Source organism: Manduca sexta, chromosome 19, assembly GCF_014839805.1.
Source record: "Manduca sexta isolate Smith_Timp_Sample1 chromosome 19, JHU_Msex_v1.0, whole genome shotgun sequence".
Classification (NCBI taxonomy): Eukaryota; Metazoa; Arthropoda; class Insecta; order Lepidoptera; family Sphingidae; genus Manduca; species Manduca sexta.
The window spans coordinates 7,093,049-7,120,263 of NC_051133.1; the positions used below are offsets into that span (position 1 = coordinate 7,093,049).

The window sequence follows — 27,215 nt, forward strand, 5'->3', positions numbered from 1 at the left end:
ATCTTGCTAGCTAACGAACCGCAGTCCGATTTAATAATTATTGTTATATTTTATTTACTTACGTGTAATATAGCGCCCGACAGAGTTCCCCTAATACGTACCGCAATAAGATAGGATTATGTATTTATAGAGCCTGTAAATTTGTATAAATTTAACATCAATTAATACTACACTCGCATAACTCTTTGGGACTTTAATGTGATAGCGAACCGACTCCTACTTGCGTGGAGTGATATTATATTACCTGTGCTGTGTAAACCGATAATCTCAATTGAGATTCCTTGCGCCCTTTTATGGCGATACTTAATGTTCGCTGTGTAAAAGCATCGTTAACATCGGATTATGTTTTACTGGCCCCATTTCTAATATCTTACAAACGCACTGATCGCTTGATTGAAGAATATATTTTTTCCTTTCTCTTCATACCTCGTTTGTAAAAATATAAGTTCAGGGACCATTGACCGCTATTTAAGTTTTCACAAACTACTAGTTAGAATTCATAAATTCAATACCTACTTGTCCCATGCTACGCACAGTATGTAGCTACATAATTACTTTATAACCTGTGAGGAGAAAATATGATGACAACTTGTTAACTACCTATATAACGACACATAAGTATTAATATAATTCTAGACTCAATTTTATAGAGAAATATAGTGACAAAGTACTTTTAGCGTGGCTGCAAACAATTGCAGCATCTTGAAGCAACTTTGCCAAACACGTGAACTTGGATTTCTAGACAAACAGTGACAACCATTGCGGAAGGCAGTTACCGATTTGAATGAAGGTCTTGGCGGAGAGGCGGCAAGGGCACGGGTAGCGGAGGGTCCACGCATGCGCGTTGCGCAACCACTGGCGCCGGTGAATGGAGCCTCCGCGCCGTGAGTGGGCGGCAGTTTTTATCAATGAACGGCGAATTTGTGGCGTACGCACGACGCTCCGTGTCATGGCCGATCGGCCACCGTGCAGCCTGACAACTCCAGCGACGCTAATGGAGAATGTCAATAGACACTCGATCGCTGACACACAAACGCATTGCGTTACTAACAAAATTTTAATTCGGATGGGAACTTATGTGTTTGTCTTTCGTGTGCATGGAGTCGTTGCGAAACAAAGAGTCTATCACAGGCGTTAACATCTCACAAAACATAGTTTCTAGTTTGCCCGTAGGTAATTAACAGAAGGTCTTTCGAGTTGATCTAACCGCAAATGTTACTCATGCAAAATGTCATTCAATATCTCGGAAGCATATACATACATGTAGAGTACTAGGATTGTGCTCCGGCCACTATCTCAATAGCACGTGGTCCTAACTCCTACTTGTTGTCCTTGGCTTATAACAGACATCAAACAATTAGCGTCGTGTTCACAATACTCTGTAGGTACTGGGCGCGCTGTTCCTGCAACGCCTCCACAAGCTTCGGATCATAGTTGTTGTAGATCGAGGAACAATTATGAGTTTTATCCCTGACTTAGAAGTTGCTGTTTTAGCGTATGTTTTCTATATATAGCACTATTATTGAACATGATGTGTATGTGACAGGTTTCATGTGCATGTTTTTTGACTTTCTAAACTAAACTTGTTGAAAGATCTCTTACTGATTTTCGCGCTAAGTATGGGAGTAACTTGTGTAACATATTTTGGAGAAAGAGAGAGAATAAATATTGAGTGCAAGAATTTGATTTCAAATTACGTCTCCTAAACTATATTTATTGAGGATTTCTGGCTGAACCCTTTTTTAGAATACCTTTTTGAGAAGATCCGTATTGATGATGTTTCTCATTGGTGCAAGATGCTTTTCTACCTGTAGATATTGTTACATTGTCTTCTCTCATTCCTGCAAATCTCTCTACAATACCACCATTCTTTCTCAATTGAATTTTGGGTCTCTTCTAAAAGACGCGGTATATCCATATATATAATCGACACCAGCACAGTTATTATATTCATCCATCCAAATATTGAAAACATTAGTCTAACTTTACATGATTTATTCAAGCGAATTCGAAAGGAAATAATTAATTAATTTAATTGCTTCGGCACTGTTAACGCCTCCAGTTAGCCTTCGTTCAGATTTAACCATGACGTAGTCGTAGTTATAGTAGACCTGTCGTACTGTATTTGGCGATGATTGCATTAGAAACTCTCTTAATGCGACTTTACGTAACCTATTTGGGGCTATTTATTTAATGGCATAGTTTGAGCAAGATAAAGAGGTTTTTCTTAAAATCTAAAACTTAGGTAGATATTATGTTAAGTATAATTAAGTTTGGACTTCATTTGATTTGATAGTAAAGTTATTCATTACTTAACCAGTAATGCTTTAATTTAATTACCGGTAGGTACTTAAATTAGGTGAAAAGTTAAATAAAATAAAAGTAATTAAGATACCTTGGATTTTGTAGTTTCAGCAAAGTTTTTATTTCGTGCAAAACCATACAATAATTGAGGACCGTTAATGACGTACGAACTTTGAAATTAATTTTAACCACTTCCACAGTAGACGTTTATAGTAATCAACTTATCTCATAATGACAGTTAGGGTAAGTATCACTTTTCTTGTTAATATATAGAAGACCCTCGAAAAGTTTCGTCATTTGATTTTTATAAATGCTTTACAATGAGTTAATGATAAAGTTAGGATTTGGACTACGGAAGTTTCTATCCATTAAACTAGGTCACAAGAATCTTTTCATGAAGGAGGAAAGTGGACAGAAGTGAAGAAATTAAAAAAATATTATTGGTCAATGAAATTCTCTCTAAGAGTCTATACAGACAGCATAATTTGTAGAGGTACTCGCCGACTTCAAATATAACTAAAATGCGCAGTAAAGTAAAACTATGTGGTCGAGAATTGTCTACTGGGCCCTTATTCTGTATGATAGTGTAAACGCGTAACGCGGCCGTGTCATGTTGTCTTCGAGAAATGTGCGTGGAATGGTATTCTGTAAGCCAAATTTCTATAGTCCTAAACATGATGCGTTGTGTTACGTGCATGTTATGCACTGTTAAAATAACGTGCGGGATAGAGAATAAGGCCCCCGTTTTATAAAACCTATATCTAAATCTACGCGATGAAAGCGCTTAGAGCGTGCATATGAAAAATGTGCTGGTAAAATAGATTGTCTGCTTAAGCACTTATTTTTAATGTTACTTTCAGTAAAATAAGCACGAATTTTACTTGTTTAGACTTAAGGCTATTTCTGATATAGATTAAGCTACATAAAACATCAATTAAATGTTTATTTCTGTTTTAAAAAGTTTAATATATTTTATCCTAAGCCTCTTACAGATTAATGGTATTATTAGATTTAAGTCCTCCCTGTTTTTGTGTTTCATGTTCCTAGAAATCATATTATACTCGTTCAAATATGAACTATATAATAAAATAGAATCTAATATTCAACAAGCCCTCATAATTCAGTGCCGATAATACGAAGTTATTAATAATAGCATTTACTATTCAAATGAATATCAGGATCATAAACAATAATTTTGTAAAGATCGTTTATTTTATCGTGTTTACGATAGATGACAATTTATAATTGTGTTTACCATTAGCGATGTATTATGAGCCGAGATAAGAAAAATGAAAGTGGTTTGTGGCGAAATTGCAATCTCAATATCAGCGGTTGTTTCCATATTGCTCGTGTTGTAAAGTTTGATAATATTGCAAACAATATGAATTATATTTATAATGATATTTATTATTAAAATGTCTAATAATATACCAATTCCATGTAGGTAGCTTTTAGCGAAGTAATCATGCTCAAGTACTTTTTTACGTATTAATTTAATTGATTATTATTTCACGGGAATCAAGTCACGTATGATGCTCGATCAGTTGCAAGTCAGAGCTTTTTATAAAGGAAACTGTTTACTGGAATTGTTTTTTTTCTTGTAGTGGTTTAATGAAGATACCAAATCATACAGATAGAGATTATAGTTTTCATAAAATAGTGACCAATCAAGTATCTACTGACTTTTTCTTTATATAAAATTAGTACTTATTGGATCAAATTTTGATGTAAAGACGTGGCGCATATAAGTCCTTGTGAAAGTAATTCATACTACATGCTATTTATTAATCGTTAATGTGAATAATTACGATGAGAAAATAATTCCTAACCTTTAACCTAGATTAATATGATGGATTTTATAGCATTACCTACGCCTCCGTGAGTCTGGCATTTACTCTGTCGTAAATATTGAATCAGTACCCTCGAAAATGAATGTAAAACAAAGGTTATACATCGTAGAAACTGCTTTGGGGGAATTGATTGATATTATGTTATGGCGTGGGCGATGGCCACGCGTGGGCAGAGCGTGGGGGCCGGAAGGAAGCTTGCTTTCGGCTTTTCACATACTAACTCAGGTCGCGAAATTTGAAAGACATGTTCAAATATTATTAAAAGATTACCTACTTACACTTTGATTTTCACTATGTTATTATATATTATAGACACAATACAGCCTTAATAAAAACGGCTTAAAATAATTTGCGGCACGGAACTTTTTATAAATTGACATTTTCGTTGTAATTAGTCAGTTAAGTCTACCTTCCAACAGTTCTTAAATTAATTCTTATCACTAAAATTAAATGCCAATCCCCAATTACATTCATCTTATTCATTTAATAACTCGCCATAAAATTGTCTCATTAACTGTTCAATAAGCAAGCATTAAACAGTTTACTTCGCTATTTAATTTTATCTATATTCGATTAATTAGCGGCCTATTCTGATGAGCGAGAAAATTTAACGTTACGTGATTGGTTAAATTTGAATAAGAAATTCGTCGCATGTTTGTACGTGATGGCGTGTTGCAAGTATTTCCGCCCGGGTCGCTGGCACCGAGCGCGCCGCACTGCGCACACGCCAAACCGGTTTGGTAATTTGGTGTTTCTGGATAGCCATGTCGATTAATTTACGATAGACGAGCTTCCTGTCGAAAAAACATACGACAGGGTTCGGAATAAGGATGGGGGACGTGCCCCCCTTTGGTTTGTTGCATGTTATTTGGGATTTAATATATGTGAAAATATATTATATTTTTATATTATATATACTTAAATATAATATTTCTCGTTATAGGTTTACTCTCATTAACTATAGATTTTTTTTGGAAATATATAAAACATGATAATATATTTAGAATAAATATTTGTCCATAAAAATGCATTGATTTAGTGAACGCTACCTAAAACGTTTTGTTAAACTAATTAATATTTTTACAGTAATGACCTAATAAACTTGAGTATAAAGAAATATGTTTTTTTTTAAGTTGGGATGCTGCAAATTGTAGAGTGGTTATACCATGGCATAACTTCATGACGTTATAATTATTCTAACAGGGTTTTTTAATATTTCTATTCATAAATGATTCGGTACCTATATGCCCCCCAAAAAATGACCAATTGCGTCCCTGTTCCTGACATTCGAGTACTTGATTTGACATCTCAAGCATTTTATATTAAAAAAATGTTTCATTTTACCTTTCAACAGTTTTGTTAATTAGATTGATAAGGAGAAGAAACCTCGAATTATACGATTGACGGCCCCCGAGAATGACACGCCGTCAACGGTATCCAGAAATAATAATTTGACTATTTCAAAAGAAAAGATTACATTAAATCCAAAAGTCATGAGTGGGTAATTATGTAATCGTAGACTTCTCTGGTTTTTATATACCATTAAAGATTTTGTTATTTGATATAATATATAATTTTGTTACGGTTATATTTTTAACGTTGACGAGTTTTGAAAACGGTTGTGCAAACGAAACTTAATAGCACAGAGATAAAGCGTTGCGGTTAACCGAAATTAATCATCAAGCGAGCTAACAACAACAATAAGTGATTCTCATATAGTTCTTAGAATGGCGTTTAATTTTGTTTTTATGATTAAATGCGTTGTTGTTTTATTTTTATACCCTTTTGTTATTTTGGCCGAAATAATTTATTGACACAATATTGTCATAGGCTAAAAATTGACAATACGTATCATCATCAAAGATGTTAGATGTTGATACAGTAGATATGTGTTTATAGGTATGTGTTGTGTTGTTTGATAAATACACTCAGTGTATTGCCAATAACGTCGAAGGTGACGATAGAACCCCAACTAGATTTTTTCTCAAAGCGATGTTTCCAATGTTTGTGATTATACCATTAAGAGGAATTTTATATTTAACATTTCTGACACCTTAGTAATTTCGTAATGTCCCGCACTAGCGAGGTAATTATACCTACAAAATTGCTTACAAGAATTAATTATAATATGGCGAGAGTAGCATAATGCATTTCAAACGATTCCTGGGTAATTATATATTTATTGTTTCAGAACTAGACAATGAAAAATACTTATGGAGTCACAATTATATAAAACATATTTTTCATGTCTTGACGCTTGAAATATATAGTTTAAGATTCGTCTTCCACAAGATTTATTGTAGAATTAATCGTATGCTTAAAATCTGATTTAGGTATACGTACCTACATATTTAAAGTTGTAGAACATTGTAAGTGTCCGAAAACAACAGCCGCTATAATACTTTGACAGATTAAGTACCACTATAAAACTCAGGGACCACCCGAGTCATTTGGTGCTTATTCCGAGAAATGTCTCATCATGTGACACGGACATTATTTTGGTGACCTAAGGCGGCATTGTCGTCGAATGCCAGAAAGTGGCAACGCGGAAAGTTTCATTTTAAAGATAACACCATAGTACTTTTACTCTTAGTGAGATTACAGTATGAGTTTGGGACATGAATTTTTTGATATTCTAGGCATTTTTGTTTTATATTCGTACTAGCTTTTGCTCGCGGCTTCGCAGCTGTGAAACAGCTTTCCGGGATATAAGTCCAGCTATATATTTTCCTGGGATAGAAAGCCTATGTTCTTCCCACGGTCTCAAACTATCTTCATACCAAATTTCATAGAAATCCTTTGGATGGTTTTTGAGTTTGTCGCTTTCAGACGGGTAGACAGATGTGTCTGGGTAATTTCTTTTATAATATACTTTTTAGAACTTTTAAGTAGAATAATTCCGTGATACATTTTTTTGCGTAACTTTAACCGTTTAGGCAGCGCATGCAACAGAAAATCTCAAAAGTAATAAATTTTCCCAGTTCTTGCAACATTTTTCCTTGATACTCCGCTCCTATTGGTCATAGAGTGATGTAATACAGGCTATAGCCTTGGTTGATATATGGGCTATCAATATTTAAATATTTTTTTCAATTCGAACTAGTAGTTACTGAGATTAGCGTTTTCAAACAAGCAAACTCATGAGCTTTCTATAAAATTATAGATTATTGTTATATTTAGGAATGTATATGATCGGCAAGGAATTGATATCGATAAAGATTTTGCATAAAAACAAATAATAAACGAACCATCTTCACAGTGGGAAGTAGTTTTATCCTATGTAATATTTTATTTTATATAAGTAAGCTTTTTAATACGGTTGTAATACATAGACAAACTTATTATTAATCTTTTTATCAGTAAGACTAAAAATACTTAACATTAAATCTTCATAATTTAAGTTGTACCGTTTTGCAAGTAATAGTATGTTTGCCAAAAGTACCACCAAGGGAAGTATAAAACCTTAAGCGGTTTTATATCATTCGTCGGTCATACATAAATCACTAGTAAAATCCAGTAGTTAGAGATGAGAAAATCATTTGTTTATATAAATTAGGCGTCGGTAGCGTGGGTTGGGAGGTGAGAGGGAAGTGTCGCGTGCGCGTGCGCAACCTACGCACAGCTCGTGCCACCATTATTTTTCAACTTAAGCCTCAGCACGAAACAAAGAAATGTGTTTTGGCAAGCGAGACGAATGGTCTTTGTTTTAATTAAATAATGGTGTATTTTACAGTTACAACATTCAAACTGGTTTTCAATTTGTTACTTTTGATTTTTCACTTATAACACAAAATAACGCCCCTAGATTATATCACCTGTTATATATCGATATAAGAAGTGCCGGTACCTATTAAACTTTACATTATGTAGGTAGATATATCACCAGATTCCTCTTGCGGTTTCGTTAGTAAAAAAACAGAACCGTAGCAATAGTTCCAAAAATTAAAATAAATAGAAACTGTAGCTTTATATAATTAGAATAGATTACAATAAAATAAAACGATCACGAATCCGCATGAATATAAAATTAAACAATTAAGTTTAATAATATAAATCTTTAAGTTTTATGTGCTTTTTAGTATTCATTCTCTTCAGTCGTGACATAACTTGTCGCGGCCGATCCCTGACGAAGTCATATTATAGATGTGCACTGCATCGGTTGTCGTCAGCTCATATCTAGAATTATGTATGTTCCTAACTTATTGGAAGCACTGCGCAGGGTATTAAAAATCTTAATATACCACCCGAGTAAATTACTTATAAATAGATCAGATAAAATCCTACGTTACGATTTCTTTTTCTTGTATCATTACTGATTTGTTTTTTAACCTGTAATCTATACTAATATTATAAAGCTAAAGAGTTTATTTGTTTGAACGTGCTAATATCAGGATCTACTAAACCAATTTTGTTTTTTTTCATAAATAAGAAGCTACATTTCCTTGAGTGCTATGGGCTACTTTTTATCCCGAAAAAAAAAAAATTTCATACGGGCGAAGCCGCAGGCAAAGGTAGTTTTGAATAGAATTGAAACGTTTGAACTATTTTTTCTATGTGATCTTTGTTGTTTTACTGATTACAACAATAAATTCATGCATTTTTCTGTGTCAGATATAGATATTAAGTATAATGGTGGGCATTTCTTTTCTATATTTAAGGTTTATTAAGTGTAATGGTTATTACTTGATCGTAGGTCCGAACTCTCCCCCAAGGCACGCAGACCTAAGTTTTTCAAGTCATATTGTGTCTTTGAATAATTGACATTAATCGCTTACAATAATTTGGAAGGAAAGTATCGTGAGGAAACCTATCATAGTTCTAGGTAAAATTTCGACGATTTTAATTTATATCGTCATTTTTACATATTTCTTTAGACTTCTTTATATAAATTTTATTTATCCTAAATTCCACACTCCTATGTGCGCAATGTGCTTAAAAGTTTGTTTAAAGTTTTTTCTTCACGTATTAATCAGGTCAAAATTGTTGCTGAGAAAAAATAAAAATGAGAATATGACTAATTAAAAAAGGCATTTTTTGCTCCATAATTTTCTATGACCACTATGAAATACCTGCTTTTATTACAACTGAAACCAGTAACGCCATCTAGAATTCAGATTTGAATTGAATGCCGGCGACCGGTCCGCAAAGGTTCTTTCCAACAAGCCACTTGGCAAGTGTAAAACGATTGCGTGAGGCAGGCACAGTGGGAAGGAAATTGTTGCCGTCAGCCTGTTCGTAAAGCAAGCTGATGTAACGATGCACGCCTGTACCGCGAGGTGGCGCTGGTGGTTTGTAACCTGAAATATAATATTTCAATCCTTATAATCAAATCATTGCATCCATATTTTATCGCGATAAAGTTACTAGAAATATAATGTATTTCTTGTTCAATCATCTTGATGCTAATTATAGTACATAGGTTATTATTTTGATTTAGTAGATACTCTCAAGTCTAAACTATAATCAATTTTAATTATTATTATTCTTATAGTTCTTCTAGATATAGTATTAATTTTTCAGTGTGTTCAGAAATCAGTCTGTTTAGTTAGGTATCTAATGAGGTACTGACAAATGCGAAATAACAGTAAGTGACTGTATCTAAGTACTAATAAAAAATAACTCTCATCCTTGATAAAATAAAAATAGGGAAATTTACCTCGGTAATCTATTCCAACTGTTTTGCTGCTTTCTTTTGCCTTCAAAGCAAGACCCTGTAAGTATTAAAATTACCTCTGGATTATTTTTTTTATTCATTTTGTACCTAATGATATTTACATTGGACTTCATTTGGATGATTTTTTGCTGTTATTGAAGAGCTTTGGAAATTCGAACTTTCTGTAGGTAACTCACTTACCGACCATTATAATAAATTGGCTACTTACAGGAATGTTGGATTTTAACATGTGTAAAAAGAATTCGCCCTCTAATTGAGGTGGGGCATCTGGATCAACCATTATTAGTGTGTAGAATTTTTTCTAAAAACAAAAAAATATATTTTATATGTAACATAAGTAGATACCTAAGTATCACATTAAATTTAATTTTCCGAGTGATACCGAGTCCGCTGAAATATATTGGAAGAGGGGTTCTTCCAAAAAAACTTGCTTCGGCAGCAATACATCGCAGTTGTGGTCATTAACAATAGTTCCTCCAACGCTAGTAACATTTAAACCGGATAATCTATCACAACCGTCTAGAAGACTCTTTATTTCACTAACAGAGCATTGCGAGGTTACCGCGTATCTTATACTAAAGAACGACAAAAATACTGTGCAAACCAACATTTTATGTTTTACAAGCTACTACTTATACGAATCAGGAATTCTTAATGCAACAACAACCTACTGAGGAAACAATGTTATCTGTTATGCTACTTTTGTTATGGAAACTTGTGCGTTACCTAACAATTAAACAATGCAAACAGCTATGACTTTTAAAAAGGTGTAGATATTGTATTTTATTACGTCGTCTTTTCATCTTACATTATAAAAATTTTGATATTTGTAGAATGACCTATCTACTCAGAAGCCATTGAAAGGATTATGTTGACATATAGGTAGATAGACTATTTCATGGATTTACTACCAAATCTCTGGTATGCAATGGTCAATGCGAAATTATCTCAACCTTTATTCGATTTCAGAAGGCATTTTTTTGAGTAAGTTAAGCGAGTTCCGTGATTCGTCACTAGGAAGCACGCCTCTGTTTCAGATAGTTATCGATATATTATAATATGTACTCTGCATCCAATACCTAGAAACAAAACAATTGGGATAAATTATTATACAAATTGTCTATGGTACACTGCACTAACAATATCAAATGGAACATACTTGGCGAAAAGTGGGTGCCCTAGTTGCGCCTCTGCATACCCCTTCGGGGATAAATGCGTGATGTTATGTATGTATATATGTACAAATTGTCTATGGTACACTGCACTAACAATATGTTACCTATATTCTGTATCAGATGTCAGCTCAGTGTTTATTCTCTGCTGTCAAACTGACAATTCGACATGTCAACCATTGTCAACATAATTTGTTGTTATTTTTACAGCTGTTTCATAATGTAATTTTATTTTCTGTTCTATTTTATTGCGTATAACTCTTTGTAAACACGAATAGTAGTTAAACGCAAATAATACGAAACGAATTTACCATGGATTCACATCCATTAAATTTGGTAAGTATTTATTAAGCCATTTATGCTCTAAAATATTAGAAATTTCGTCATTATTTCTATTGTCACAATTCTAGGCCCATCACCAACATCGGCGGGCTGAAGCGCATCTAAATAACAATAGATATGATGAAGCCATGCAATGTCATCACAATGCAGCAGAACTTCTATTAGACGCTATGAAATCTACTACATCATCGTTTGCGCTCGAATCGATCACATTGCAACACAGCTATCATCTAAAGCAGAAAGACCTAATTAGAAGCAAAAAGGAACAATACGCTCGAGTAAAGAAAGCCATGGACACTATAAAATGGCTGGGGAAAGAGCCTTTGTCTAATCTTCAAGGTCATGAATATGCCAAGTTACAGGTGGCAATATATAGAGCAATCAATGAGACAGACTCATTACTGCTAGCATTACAGAACAAAACGAATAATGGAGTCCAGGGAATAGGAAAAGATAATGCTTCCAAAGATGTTACAGATGGCAAAAGAACAGAAAAAACACAGGAAACTGTTGTAGAGGAATTACAAATTTTGAGCCAGAATCTTCATTCACTAGTGGAACAATTGGTTTTACAAGTTGAAGTTTTAAAAGATGAGAACATGACTCTTAAGGAAAGGGTTAATTATTTAGAAAAAGAAAGAATTAAATATTTGAATCTACCAACATCAAATGATCTGTTGCATAATTTTTCTACATTGAACTTGGAAAGTGATGGTACATACAATGATCCAATATTAAGGGCAACAACCAAAACTGCATCTCAAAGTAGACCAACAAATTCTGATATAACTACTGATAGGAACATACAACAATCACATTTTGATTTAAGTGCCCTCAAGGATAATTGATGTTATTATTTATTTAATTGAATCTTTTAAAAATATATTTTAGTAATATTGTTGATTTTAAGTGTATTAGGAGTTATGTCTACATTATCTGTTTATTATTAATAATAAATTACATGACAGTGAAATAAAAGATGTTTTGTTATTTAGATATGTATTGCATATTGGTCTTACATAAAAATAAAACTTTATTCTCATTTAAATGTAAAAATAAACTTCCCAGTTGAGAGGCTGGGAATAACTATTCTTACTACTAGAAGTAATCTATACATTAACAAACAATAAACCTAATAACATCCTTATATTTTTGGTAACATGAAGTATTATTCAGATGCTACCATTACTATTTTATTACACTTTATATATTGAAGACTACAACATTAGGTACATTTCCATTTATTCAATATTATGGTTATCAGATCACATTTTATAATCCTAAAAGCTCATTTTAGTCGATCTTCAATTATGGTATAGGTAATATTTGCAGCAATTTTATAAAATGGCAATTATAAGATTGTCATTGGTGCAAATATTAACTCACAAATTACTTTTGTATATACAATATTAGCATCTATAATATAAGAAAAAACCAATTCCCTTCTCTCATAATCACTTAGCAAACAAAAAGTAATTGGGGGTAAATTTAATGAAATCATTTAGTTGCTAAAAGGTAAAGTAAATCACTATAGTTAAAAAAAATGAAATAGTTTCTTAAAATCATCTTTCGATGATTGACGCATTTTTAAAACAACATTCCTATATTGTTATATGATTTCGATAAAATCGATTTCATTGTGAGTAAAATGTGCATAAGTTTATAGAAAGAATTATGTTCATTCTATACATATAAAGCAAATAACTTGGGAAATATTCTTAAATCTAATTAGGCTTTATAAAATAATTTCTAATATAAACCTTAAAGCATTTTGAGAAGTTTAAGTAGGCACTAAAATGGCAAATCACATGTAGAAGTGAACAGTAGGGTAATTGTCTTAACAATTCACAACCACAATATATACATATATACCAAATCATAATTTAATTTTGTTATTACGCGTTAATTTTTGTCACATCGTTAAACAAGATTAAACAACTATTGTTATTGTACTACAGATTTTTCCCACAAGTCCACACACATAGTGAAATCTAGTTTTTTGAGTGTTGATATTGCGAACCCAATATAACTTACAATATTAGCTTTCATATAATGCTATTATATAAATTTCAAGATTCACTAATTAGTGTCAAGGCCTATTAGTAACACTTAAATAATAAAAATAAAAACAAAGTATAAACTATAAGCTATACAATAAACATTAGGTAGAATGCATACATATACTATATATAGACCTACATTGATAATAATAATTGGCCATTGCTACTTTTACAGAAAAATTTTGTTCTTGCAAGAGAGAAATAGATTTTTTTTAATAAATTAAAAAATATATATGTCAATTCTACTGTCAATTAGGTAATAACAAATGGAATTTTTCTGTTTTGAATAAAGCTATGATAGACCACAAATTTATGAAATAAAAAGTACTTAGTAATGTTTATAATATGACACACAAAAAACTGTGATTGTATTTATTTCAGGGACAACGATAATTGTATGAGAATAATATTGATAGGAATTACACATATGCGAAATTATCGAGACAAACAATAAAAACATATTATTAAGTAGTATATATAGACAGACGGCACATTCCTTGTCTGTGATGTTCATTTAGGACAACCTTAATCCTAATATAGTTTTAAATAAAAAGAATATTTTAAATAATAGTATTCAAGGCGTGTAAGGCGGTGGTGGTTGTAGTACAGAGAGGTCGTCGAAGGGAAAGTATTGTTGGGCGCCGAGCACCGGGGGTGCATAGGGAGGGTGGAGTGTAGACACATAGTCAGCACTTGGTGTATAAGGCGGCAATGTAGGCACAGCTGGCGTGGGGCCGACACTGTGAGCTTCGTATCCGTCCCAGTCCTCCATAAGGTTTCGTCTTTGTATATCTTCGTCGCTAGTCAATGGAGCGCCCCAAAGATTAGCGGCAGACGCTAGTAAGGCTAGAGCGCCTGAAATTTGATACAAGTTTCAATTATTAATTTAATAATTAGGTTGAACTATGTAGCATACTGTTACCAATGAAACCCAATGACTTTCTGTTATAAGCATAATGTATGTTATGTTTATTCCTCACTACATCCTTATTAAAGTAATTTTCATTCCCTCCATCCTAGTTAGATACATAAAATATGTGCCACATTAAAAAAAATGTAACTATATAGAAATGTAACTATATTTAATTTATGGTCTCTCTTGCACAGCCAGTTACAAGCCAGCTGTGGAATGAGACGCGGTATATCTGATCCCACCCTGAGACAAGGCTTGTATGATTTAAATGAACATTGTAATTTGGAGCAATTATTTATTTATATACAACACCAATTAAAAAAAGTTATTTACACCTACAATTAAATATCAATATTTTGTTCACCTGCTAGGTGTGCTGCATCTGATCATAAACAGTAGCAACACTTTCAATAAATTTAAATTAGAAAGTTTTGCACATGGGTAGTCTTTTAAATCAGGACACTTTAGCTACAAACTGTGGTATTGCAACAGCAACAGAGAAAGTTGTAATAAGTTACTTGGACGGAATCTTAAACCTACCATCATATGAATAAATAGTACTTTATTTTAATAAAGTAATACTACTATTGCTATTATACTAGTAATATCACTCATGCGTAACTAATGTATTGTATGCTTGAGCGACACAAAAAGTCAGGGTGGTGGCACTGCTGGTTTGAAGGCCATTATAATTACCAGGCATATAATGAGCCAACATAAAGCATCTCTGGGTATCGCAAGCAGTGTAGTTTCATGTGAAACTTTGTAATTTGGATTCTCTGCGATATTGCTACACAAGTAGTTGTAAGCGGTGCTCACCATCAAGTGAGCTTTATGTTCGTTTGGTTAAATTTTTCTTTCTTTATGTATAATTAATTAAGATGAAAATTAATTCAACTCCTACCTGTAAATAAAATAAATAACAGTACTAACCTGCTCCTGTAATTGTGTAGAATCCATATTCGTAGTCAACTTGAATAGTATCAGGGTCACTATTGTTAGCATTGCCCAAGACGACAGTTGTGTAGTAACACACTCCTACTATAGCTATCACCCAGAAAACGCACATTATACTAGGTATTGCATTCCTTCGTAGCATTTTAATCACTCTACTGTTGAGGCTCGTAAGGTTTATAAGTGTACCAACACAAGAACATAGTAGCACCATAAAACACAGCAGTATAAGTACTCTCATCAGCGTTATTGTCTCTACGGTTGTACATGCTGGCCATCCTGGAAAGTTAAAATCAATAATATTTAATTGTTAATATTAAAAAAAATATTGCTTTTGGTGAAATTAAAAAGTTTTCTTCTCAGATATATATTTTTTACAAGAACGATCATCTTTAAAGCTTAGTGAATGCTTTAACAGTAATTGTAAAGATTATTTCATTTTGCTTCACCTGCGTAAATGATCTTTCGAGATAAAAAAAAGAACCATTGTCAATTATTGCAGTATAAAAAAATAATAAGCAACCTATAATATTATGCTAGCCCAACTAAATAATTGTAGTGGTTCATAGGGTCACCTTTAAGCCGCAAGGGCCATCTATTTACTATGTCAGATTAAAAAATAATGCATATGCTAAGCCAAGACATGGTCAATCTATGTATCAAATTTGACACAATCCTCTCCAGTATTTTCTAAGTTTACTTCCAACAAAGAAGCTACTTTTTATTCTGGGAATATGAATCCATATGAAATATTTGACTTTTTAAAACTGTCTTTGTACAGTTTTCATATAGATCGCGATATGCATCAGTACAATAGTTTAGGGACTCCTGTAGCTGGCGAAGCCGCATGCAAAACCTAGCTTATAATATTATTAAGATTTATAATAATGCACCAATAACCAAACTTCCAAATCATCTCTATGCTTACTATTAAATTCTTCATTGACCTGTATTCTTTGATCAGGAGAATGTTTTTTGAGCTTTTTCCATGTTTATGTATATGGTTTGTTTATAGCTTAAAAACTATTTGTTTGCTTCCACCAAAATGTTTCTAAATAGAAATTATATATATAAACAGAAATAATATTGTGAAGCTGTTTTCAAGTAAAAACTCATTTTAAAGAATAGAATAAATAAAGTTTAGTTGACAACAAACACTCCTTAAAATTACATACCTGGTAAATCTGGTTTATTAATGTTAACCTGATCATCATCATCATCATCAAAAGAAAAGAATTGAGCCAGCGATAAACTTTGTGGGCAATGAAGTCCTTTTATTCTAAACCAACTTGGCTGCACTAAAGCTGCACATGTCAGGAGAAAGGTGGAAACATTGAAGAATGCTGCTATCTTATTTAATTCCTTGTCTTTAAATGGAAAAGATATCTTGAAACCTAAAAAAAAAGAATGACAATAGTTAAATTATTTGTTCTATTATAATGGAAGAGAATGTATTCTCTTCCTAAGCTTAATAATAATATTATACAAGTATATGATAATATTATTAAAGATGAGTGTCTATTAAATGTAATAGGCAATGGCCTACAACTGTCATATTTGTAAAAGATAAAAAAATTGTTTTTCACTACTAAAGTTGACAAATGTAATTTGTATGTTTTTAATATAAACACATGATGTCAAGAATAGTGGGTCCTGCCACAAATATCAGTTCTTAACACTTGTCTAAAAATGAAATGAGTTTTATGGCTAATCGAAATGGTCCCACACTAAACATTGGTGGCAAAATTTTTCAGACAACTGTGGTTATAACACAATCTTCTTGCTTGTACTATGATAATTGCTAAGATGTGTGTTGCTGCTCATACATCAGGAAATATTACGTTTCAGTTACTAAACACCTAAATATATCATTATCAGCCGCAGTATGTCTACTGACTCTCTCAATCCTGGCATAGGCTTTTTTTTTTTTTTTTGTTTTCGCGGAGAAAGTGCCTTATTACTACCGCCCAGCCTTCGTGGGGGGCGACTGAGCGGTTATGCTGGGGTAACCGTGCCTTACGGCCCGGCGTTGAGCCGCCCGGATTTGATGATGACCTTCGGGCGACCGCCGGGCCGAGTCCCTAACCCTATATACAACTTAACCTATGCACGGCCTACCAGCTAAAACTCCGCGGTGGCTCTCTTCGGCGCATTAGGGACGGCTGCGGGCTTCCTCTGACGTTGAAATGTCTAGTCTGCGACCGCAGCCGCCCCTAGGGGGGGGGGGGCAGAAGCCCCCGCGCACCGAAGGACGCCCTCAACGTCTACGGCAGTGTGAGGCCAACAGCACACTGCCGTCCATCCCGGGGGTCAACCGAAAGATGTGCAAAAATGCACAAAAATGCACTAGGGCGGACAGCCCCCTGCTGCCCGCCGACGACCCCTTCGTGGCCCCTATTAGTCGCCTCTTACGACAGGCAGGGGATACCGTGTTGGAATTCTCCAAACGCCCCCATTCCATGGGGCGGGATCCTGGCATAGGCTGGCATAAGTTAACTCATAACATGAATAGCACCAAATTACATTACTATATTGTGATTGTTTAATTTGCTGCGCTTGAAATAATTCTTAAATTAAATTATGTACATGTTGAATTTTCCTAACTTGGGCTTACATTATAGCTATAAGTTATATAATATTTTAATAATTGTATTTGAAGTGAAAGTCTACAGAACTGAATAAATAAATTCTTACTTAACCAACTTATTGGTAGTCCTAGGAACCGGCTGGCTGCAGGTTGATTCTAACAAGTTGGTCACAACTAAATGCATCCCATTAAAATAATTGCTATAAGTGCCTCATCATTAAATTTAGTTAATAAAAGTTTACATTGTATCTGTTTACTTATATTTATCTAATAATTTATTATTTTCAAGAAATGTAATTCTAACATTTCAAAATCAATCACAGAAATAAAACTGAAGGGATTTATATTCCAAATTATATGTTAGTATGAAAATATTTTTTGAATATATTTGTATTGTTTTAATATCCTGTATTTATAATGATGATATAATAAAATTCTGTTTTTTGGTATGACATCAAGGAAAACCTAAACAGTTATTATAGTAGCAGTATTGTCACCTGTTTCATTTATTAATGTGTATAAACTTGTTACTACATAAACTGAACTATAATATTGATAAAAATAAGGAAAATGATAAATTTACCTTCAATGAAATAAAGTAAATTACCAAGTTAGTTAGTCTTTCCTTAATGGTACAATTTACGTTTATGCACTATACTTGCTAATGAAGACTCATTACTAATTAGAGCTTAATAATTGAGTGAAAAAAAAGTTATAAATAGATGCTCCAGTGGAGGTCATCTCATGAGGTTATTAATGAAATTCAATGCATAAGAATATTTTTCTATTTGTATTACGTCAAAAAGGATATTAAAACAAGGTTTTCACAGTTTAAACATAAGGAAAAAGCCAGGCTAGCTTGTATTTACTTTAACTCTTCTGTTTACATGTTATGGTAGTTAAAAAATTGTGATTAGCTTACGTAGGGCAAGAAATTAAGATTGTATGTCATAACTAGACATGTTCAGATTGAAAATAGCGGATAAGTGTTTAGAATAAGCAAGGCTGAACGACATACCTCGGATGCACGATAGACAGCCCATTATGTTGCACAGTTCATTTGAACAAGGAAATCATGTAACAATATCTACAATAATATGTAGGAATGTTATGATTTTATTATAACTACTTAAATTTAATTAAAAACTTTATTACACGTAACAATATCACTTCGATGCACCTTCAATACAATTCCGATCCGATTTTTATTTTGATTAGACGTCTATTTATTTATGACAGATTACAGAACGCAAAATGCCAAAAATGTCTTTATAATCACATGGGTTCATAGTCTATGGTTCTTGTTGGCCGCGGGAGTTTTTGATCTAACCAGTTTCTGTAAACAATTAAAAATGTTTTGGTTCATAGAAAACTTCATAAAAAAAAAAATCAAATCTATATCTAGTTAATGGTTTAAAATTCAGTTTCGGTTTAGATTGTTTTAGTTACGATCAATAACATAGGTATAATCGCTAGGCTTGAATTGATTTACGTAGATATAATTCATTTTGCACTCAGTAAATTCTTCCTACCTTTTAATATATTGTCGGAATATATAGCACTGGGCAAAATATTACGCGGCACCGCTCCGACGGAACACAATGGAAGGGGACTTACGCCAATCACGTTACAACGGTCGCAGAACTCTGTCCAACAGTTCTCACAAAAAAACGCGTACTATAGTAGCGCCACGATAGCAAGAGGGTAAATTTTTAAAAGTATTGCCAAAAGTTATTAGAGTGGGACATTGAACTAAACAAAAAAAGGCTTCCGCTATAGTTGAGGTTTCATTAATCTCCATACATCAACTATATTAAGCACCATCATGTTATTTGTATTACTTAAAGTTTTTCAACTCTGCACACTTCACCCCGTTTACAATTCCTAAATTCATGTCACACCCTTTTTTGCTACGCTAGCGGTACTGTGGTGGGTTTTTTAGTTGTAAATTGCTGATTAGTAAGCAGTACTTACAGCTAACCACTTTTGAACTTGTTATTTTTGTTTGTTGAAGATAGAAGTAAGGAAGATCATCTCTGTCTATGAAAATGTGTCAGTTGAAAAGCTACATATTAAGGTGGCGCCACAGTAGCAAGTGATAAAAGCAAGGCAATTATAAAGATAGCGCCTAAAGTGATGTCTATTATTAATACAAACAAAAATATTAATGTGATGATTTATCAAGATGACTATAAAAGTAACAATATTGCTGGGTAATAGAAAAAATAATCCATAAAAAGATACTATACATATGCACTGTTAGTGGGAAAAAAGACACAGGCAGTATGATTTTTTTTATTTTCACCTAACTTAGATTACTCGCACTTCACAATTTTTTCCCATAGTTCAATATGTTTTTGTAAAAAATCTCGTGGGTCGGGATATACGCGGGAAAAGCTTTGTGACACACCGATATCCACGCGGGCGAAGCCGCGGGCACTAGTGTTGGATTATTTAGTATTAGCATTAATTGTTAGCATGCTAAATCACATTTATTATTTCGCAAATTACTTAAATACAGTTGCTAAATTTCGTGAAATGATCATTATTTCGTGCGTCAGCGCGCTTCGCAATAGCAGCGCAAGCGTGCGCGCTTTACTTAGCGCCCTTAGGAATAATGATAAAATTGTTTTGAGAGGAGTAAGCGAGAAAAAAGGCGCGAGAGATGCGTCGCGGGAGTGACGCGGAGGGAAAATTCCCGAATATTAGGCCGGATAATATTGCACATAATTTTTTTTTTATGCCTGAATAAAGAATTAAAAGTAATTTTATGTAATACGCACATTCTACTAGGTACTTATAATACTCATTCTATATTATACAAATTAATATCATATAATTTTAATAAAATGTATCGAAGGTACTAGATTGGCGTTAAAAAAATGCCTTAAACTTTGTCCGTTGATTGTTGGTTGCTAATTCTTCATTGTGCATTTTAATTTGCAAAAATAATTCGCAAATAAAATTCACACAATTTTAATTCATACGCCATATTAGCAATAAGCATTAGCGCGGTTAAATAGCGTGCTAAGACATGAAAATTAGCATGCTAATGAAATTAATTCGAAACAGCATTAATTGCCATCACTAGCAGGCACAGTCTTAAAAACACTATTCAATTTATAATATACCTTCTGGGAAAGATGCTATGTAAGTAAGCTTATGGTTCCATCCTATATGTAATAAAAGACCCTTATGACTAGTCGGATCCTTAGCAAAATTAAACCAATCAGAAATAAAATTGTTTCGCATGTTAACAAATAACTTATTTTGATTGTAATATTTTTTAAATAAAACTATACATCGGATTTTATCGCGGTTTTAATATTTTCATTTTCTCCCGACGACGTTTCGAAGACTTTGGAGCATTCGTGGTGACGGGGGAGACTGAGGTGTTGGTCACCCGCAAAGTTAGATAAAGTTACAATATCTGCCTGCTGATATGTATACAGATTATAATTACACAACTTTAAAAAAATTTAGCTATTGGTTGTCCGATGACACAGAATGAGCTCACAGTGTCTGTATAATAATAATATCGGCCCTGTATTATATACTGTCCCACCGTTGGGCACGGGCCTCCTCTACTACTCAGAGGGATTAGGCCTTAGTCCACCTCGCTGGCCTAGTGCGGATTGGTAGCTTCACACACCCTCGAAATTCCTATAGAAAACTTTTCAGGTATGCAGATTTCCTCACGATGTTTTCCTTCATTGCTAAAGAAAGCGATAATTTACAAAGAATTCACACATATTTTTTTAGAATAGTCAGATGTGTGGCTTTGGGATTTGAACCTGCGGATATTCGTATCGGCAGTCCGTTCCACAACCAACTCTAGGCTATCGCCGCCTTATACAGTGTCTTGAAGTGTTCTATTTTTACTACTAAGACGTTAACGGATGGGATAATTAATTGGAGTCGACCTTCAATATATGACAATAATAGTAAACAGAATACGAATTATCATTTCTTATTAGTTGTTAATTTACATGAGGTGCTTTATGGGCTCGGTTTATGTTCAGCTAATTAATGCTATCAATCATACCTAGAGTATCATTGTAGGCGACATCCTGATGATGAATTATTGAAAATACAGTGCTATGCTTCTTAGTAATTTAATTCACTTAGAAATAAGAACAGTTGTTGATTAATTTTTATGAGTAGTAGAGGTTTTATAGGTAATTGAAATTAGAATTAACCTAGGTAATAAGGAAGAAATTATAAAAATACACATAGTTTATGTAGATTTCTTTCAAACGCGAATTTTCTTAGAAGGTTTGACTATTTCCACCGCCAAGTAGGAGATACCGAAATTGCATTTAAACGAGTACCTCAATAGCTTTATATAACCTTTGTTGAATTGAAAACGAATAGTAATTATGTAGGGCTACTCCCAATCCACATATAAATAGTATTATCTATAGAAAAAACGTTTTAACTAAGTATCTTATTCACGGAAGGCTTTTCGTGAAGTGAACATTTTTTATAAGGGTATAAAATTTAGGATCCTATCGGATAATAAACGAAAGATAGCTATACCTAAATGAATGGCTATCTCAAAGTGTGCAAACAGCTATCGAACAAAAGGAACCAATTTGAAATTATCCTTTTGTGCCGTAGGTACGCGTATTACACCCAAAGGACCTATTTCACGTGAACTACTTATTTTAATTGTTTTTTCAAATTCCAACCTATTGCCTACCTCTATTAACGCCAAACATCGTTCTAGCCACCTCCACACCGAATGCACGCCCATGCACGGGGGGACATTATGTCGCGGACCTAGGCACACTATAGGTGATGCCTACACTTCCATGGTTGCAAGTTCACATGGGGGGTCTGACACGGACTCGTAGAACAGTTCACCTCCCTTTCCTCTCTGCCCATCCTAGTACTTACTTCCTCTTCCTTCCCCCTTCTTCCCCCCCCCATTTCTCCTCTTCCTCTCTTCCTCCTGGCCCCCGCAGTCGTTAAGCCGGGGGGAACCGGTATACCGTTCGCGGGTTCCTCCCGGTGTTGATTGCGGGACCAGCCGCTTAAAAAAAAAAAACATCGTTCTAGCACTATGTATAAAATTATTGTACATAAGTCTAAACTTGCACTCTGTATCTTATAAAACAGTATTTGATGTAACATGTTTTATATTTGTAGACATTGGCGTTGGTAGTACATATCCCGGTATAATTGCAGGGTCTTTCTTACCTGGATAGTTATTTTTCTTGTGCACTTAACATCAGGTGCAATGTAGGTTAATATTGCTCCGTCGGGTTATAAGGAAATAAAAGTTCTTTAAATATGCAAATTATATCTTTTAATTCACAATAAATTGAACCGCACTAGACACGTCGCAAAGTAACTCGTTGGTCAGCTTGCAGTGTAGTTAGGCCTACTTCAAATGTTTAGGTCTGGATTCAATTCCTACGTCAGATAACAAAAAAAAAAAATTACCTATGAGATATATTTAATTTTAATTTTATCTCAATATAGAAATGGTGCATAACACCTTTTAAAGCGTCTTGCAAAAACGATGTTTTACGTTTTCAACTATAATTATCATAACATTCAAATACAAATGTATACAGGCCTAAATGCCGTACGCCTTCTCTATCAGTCAACTTTACTGGTGGTGCAGAGATAATAATTTAATAATGAATGTAATAGATTTAAAAAGAGGGAATTATTTTGCCTTCAGCCTTATAGTGCTTACTTGGCGAACATTATAAATTGAATCTGTACTACCAAACTTAGTAATACCGGGGAATAATTCATGTACACTAGTATAATTAATGTGTCATGAATAGCAATGTTCATCGGCGTAGCGGATTACAGTTCCGGAATGTACTACCTGCGCTTGTAGTTCGCTCGATTTCTACGTAAAGCGTTAATTATGGCGACACACCCAGTAAACGGCGCGCTAACCGTATTTTTAGAAGTTATTTATTCGAAATTTATATTATTTTATTTTATTTTGGGTTATTCGGTGAGCTTACGGCAAAATTATTTTTTCTACATAATGTTACCTTTACTATGATTGTTTTTTAATAATGTGGATGTTCTTTCTTAATTTTATGCCATCCAAATTGTTGATGATTACGTGCATGTTCTCCTTAAATAAATTTAATTTGCAACCAACACTATTAGATACACAAGGTATATTTTAAAAAGATTAATTTTTTGTTATGTAATTGTTCGTAAATCTTTTCTCTTGCCGTACCTAATTCGTAAGTCTCAAATGTACGGAGCAAAATTGCTCTAGGCTGCTTGCTCGGTAGAGGGCTAAAACTAAAGTTTCTTAAAAGAAAAAGCGACGTATGTTGGTTACGATTACCGGACGCAGCATTATATTTAACAAAGATTTTCTGGGATTAATATTTTCCCGGGATAAAAAGTGGGTACTACTAAGTATAGGTCAGGAGTAATGTACCTTCTTATTAAACGAATCAAAATAAAATTGGTTTGATTCCCGAGATTAGTGCGTTCACAAAAACAAACTTTTTAGCTATATATTAGTATAAATTAATTTACTACGAACTTTGAGAGTAAGAATTAAACTGACAAGGTAGTAGTTTTTGTACGAAAGTCTATGCTTTTCACCTATTCTTCTTTTTTCGAAATAAACACCAACTTATTTCATTCTCTAGCCTATAAGCTATTTTTACATGTAGAAATATTATTAATCCGATATTCGGTTCTAGTGTGATAGAACTAAAAACCAACACTAAACCTGCTAATTTATACAAACTATACATGGAGCTTTACGATTTCATCTCTCGCTCTCTCCAGTCGGTCCCTCATTATTAGGGATAGATATATAGATAAAAAACTTTATTTAGGCTACAATTAACACACAGTATTACTTAAGATATACATAGACAATAGACAAGTACGTATCCAATCGGGATCGTGACTGTCAATAATTATCTTCACTGTGATACTTCTCCATCGGCTTCGGTCTTTTGCCGGATGAAATTCTGTATTAATGAAAACATTCAACGCACTTGAAACACACACGAAATGATTGAATGAATTTATGATTACATGAATGTGTTAAAAAAATGACAACCAATGTAAAAATCATCCCTCAGCTCTCGTTATGATATTATGTTAGTAGCCACTGCCTGCAACAAATTTGAAACACAAACACGACACGATATCTGTTATCGTTTATACTGGAATTGTGACAATTCCGAAACCACAACAAGGTATGTGTTACCATTTATTCTACTGCGCCAAATCGATCCTTACATTTAGGGGTTATGAAGCCACCAGCAAACAAAGCGACAAAACGTTTAACATACCCTGTGTTCAATTACAAAACTTGATACTTTAACTTAAGTGATGACAAAATAAGTCACAACCACAAGCACTATTTCAATGTCGAAAATTCATAAAAAAATTGTCGTAAAATCTCGTCATATAAATTATTACTATTAAAAATATTAAGTCCAGTACCTAAGTCGTCAACATTATTAAGGATTCATTATAATATATGAATAAAATTTATAAATTCAGTGAAGTCGAAACACTATGTAAATATTCCGAAGTACCTAATGAATATATTTTCTATAAAAAGCAATGCATACATAAAAATGCACCGAGAGCAGAATAGGGATTCTTATTTCAGCGAAAACTCTTCAGGTATGAAATGACGTTGATAAAAAGGGTATTAGAATTCGTGTTTTGAATGTGAATTCAGTTGTATTCCTTTGTTGGTCTGCTCAGCGAGCGTGCTTATAGTGCACCGGCTGATTAATGCTCACATTTCCTACACTGAGCGCTACCGGTCGCGGTTCCATGCAAATCGGTCATATTACTTGAATAGAATGCTTGAATTACTAATTACTTGAATGTGTCAGTGGCGTAAGTGTATTGTGTGTGTGGTATAACACTTGTGGCCCCGGGTTCAAATTCTGGTCGGGCCGAGTAATATTGGGTTTTTTGCACTATCACTCCAGTCTTGAATTTGTGCCCGATATGGCGGTAAGCTCGCCCCTTATTACATCATGGAACGGAGGACACAGGCGAAAATTGGGTACCACGCATGAACGTCTACCTACCCCTTCGGGGCTACAGGTGTGTTGTATCCCGGTAGTATGTTTTGTAATTGTGCACTTAAATCAAACGTATAATTATAGTTTATTTCATTTGACTGCCTGCGATGACCAAATCATGTTGCGTTGATAGCAATACATTTACATTAATATCATTTAATTAAGCAGGATTAAAGTATTCTTATTCCTATCGCCAACAATTTTATGTAGATAGAGATTATGTTACTAACGAGAAAATTTAAGTTGTATTTTAGTTAAAGACTAACTTATAATCGCTGCTTGGATTTGCATGAAATTTGGCTCACGGACAGGTAGGTAGATTAAATCCTTATATAGGTTAATTACTTATCGTCGCGGTAAAATTCATAGTCAGACTTATAATCTGGGGCTGATTATTACGCGGACGAAACTGCAAACAAAGGCTATACTAATCCTTTTTCAGCTGGTATGATGGTAACGTACCAGTAATTATCGGTTATCATTATATTTGGAAAGATTTTCTCGGCATTAATTTCATTTAGATAACGAAATTTTTGGGTAATTTAAGTTCTGGCAAAACTATAGTTAATTAAATATTATGATAGAATAAATTAATAGCAGTGGGATTTGATTTTATTTGAATGAATAAATTATAAAGTTTTGTTTACTTTCAGCACTTCTCTAAAATACCATTATATTATTTATTACACACGATGAAAAAACATAATTTGTATAACGACCACGTTCTCAGTTTCAATTTGTTAGATAGAATATCTTTCATCTTCTAATCATGCTTGGATTTCATTCATCTAAAAGAGCACCATGCACGCAATATCGTTTAAGCGATGTGTTTTAAGAATAGGTTTTGGGTTTCCACAAATTGAGGGCAGCTGCGAAAATAAAAACCCGTAGAGCACCTCACCAGCAAAACGAACTATTGTGCTCGAATTACATACGCTCGAAATGATTACGATGAAAACCAGTTGCTGTACGGTAAATAGGTAATCGTTTGTGCGGCTGCTAATAAGTTTTGTTTGTTATGAAATTTCAACATATTACATACGTAGTTATCTTATGCTTTATATTTTCTTCCCTATTTTTATGATCTGTAAAAAATACTAAAAGTTTAAATATCCTTGTACCACATTAATTAAAATCCTAATACAAGGGTAGATACGAAGATGTTCGTATTTCTTAGTTAATTTCTGTTCAATAGAGTATGTAAGACTGAAATACATACCTTTCGTTTCGGTTACATCCGACAAAGGACATAAGGTTCATCCACGTCTTTTCTATAGGCTCTAGTTAACAACCTTACGATTGGTAGCG

General features: G+C 33.6%; 3 protein-coding genes across 3 annotated transcripts; 1 reads left to right on the top strand and 2 right to left on the bottom strand.

Moving 5' to 3' along the window:
* Positions 1-9,165: 9,165 nt before the first annotated feature.
* LOC115444013 (protein D2) lies at positions 9,166-10,521 on the bottom strand. The gene is made up of 4 exons (XM_030169623.2): positions 10,211-10,521; positions 10,037-10,129; positions 9,811-9,865; positions 9,166-9,451 (listed from the first exon to the last, which is right to left on the bottom strand). The coding sequence occupies exons 1-4, from the start codon at positions 10,436-10,438 to the stop codon at positions 9,258-9,260; spliced, it is 570 nt and encodes a 189-aa protein (XP_030025483.2). The 5' UTR covers positions 10,439-10,521; the 3' UTR covers positions 9,166-9,257.
* A 617-nt stretch (positions 10,522-11,138) lies between these two features.
* Positions 11,139-12,320, top strand: LOC115444011 (nuclear receptor-binding factor 2). Its single transcript, XM_030169622.2, has 2 exons — positions 11,139-11,336; positions 11,411-12,320. Exons 1-2 carry the CDS (start codon positions 11,313-11,315, stop codon positions 12,188-12,190), a joined length of 804 nt encoding a protein of 267 aa, XP_030025482.2. The 5' UTR covers positions 11,139-11,312; the 3' UTR covers positions 12,191-12,320.
* Positions 12,321-12,324: 4 nt separating this feature from the next.
* LOC115444014 (transmembrane protein 127) lies at positions 12,325-19,119 on the bottom strand. The gene is made up of 4 exons (XM_030169624.2): positions 18,875-19,119; positions 16,445-16,663; positions 15,249-15,548; positions 12,325-14,257 (listed from the first exon to the last, which is right to left on the bottom strand). Exons 1-4 carry the CDS (start codon positions 18,897-18,899, stop codon positions 13,977-13,979), a joined length of 825 nt encoding a protein of 274 aa, XP_030025484.1. The 5' UTR covers positions 18,900-19,119; the 3' UTR covers positions 12,325-13,976.
* Between the last annotated feature and the right edge of the window lie 8,096 nt (positions 19,120-27,215).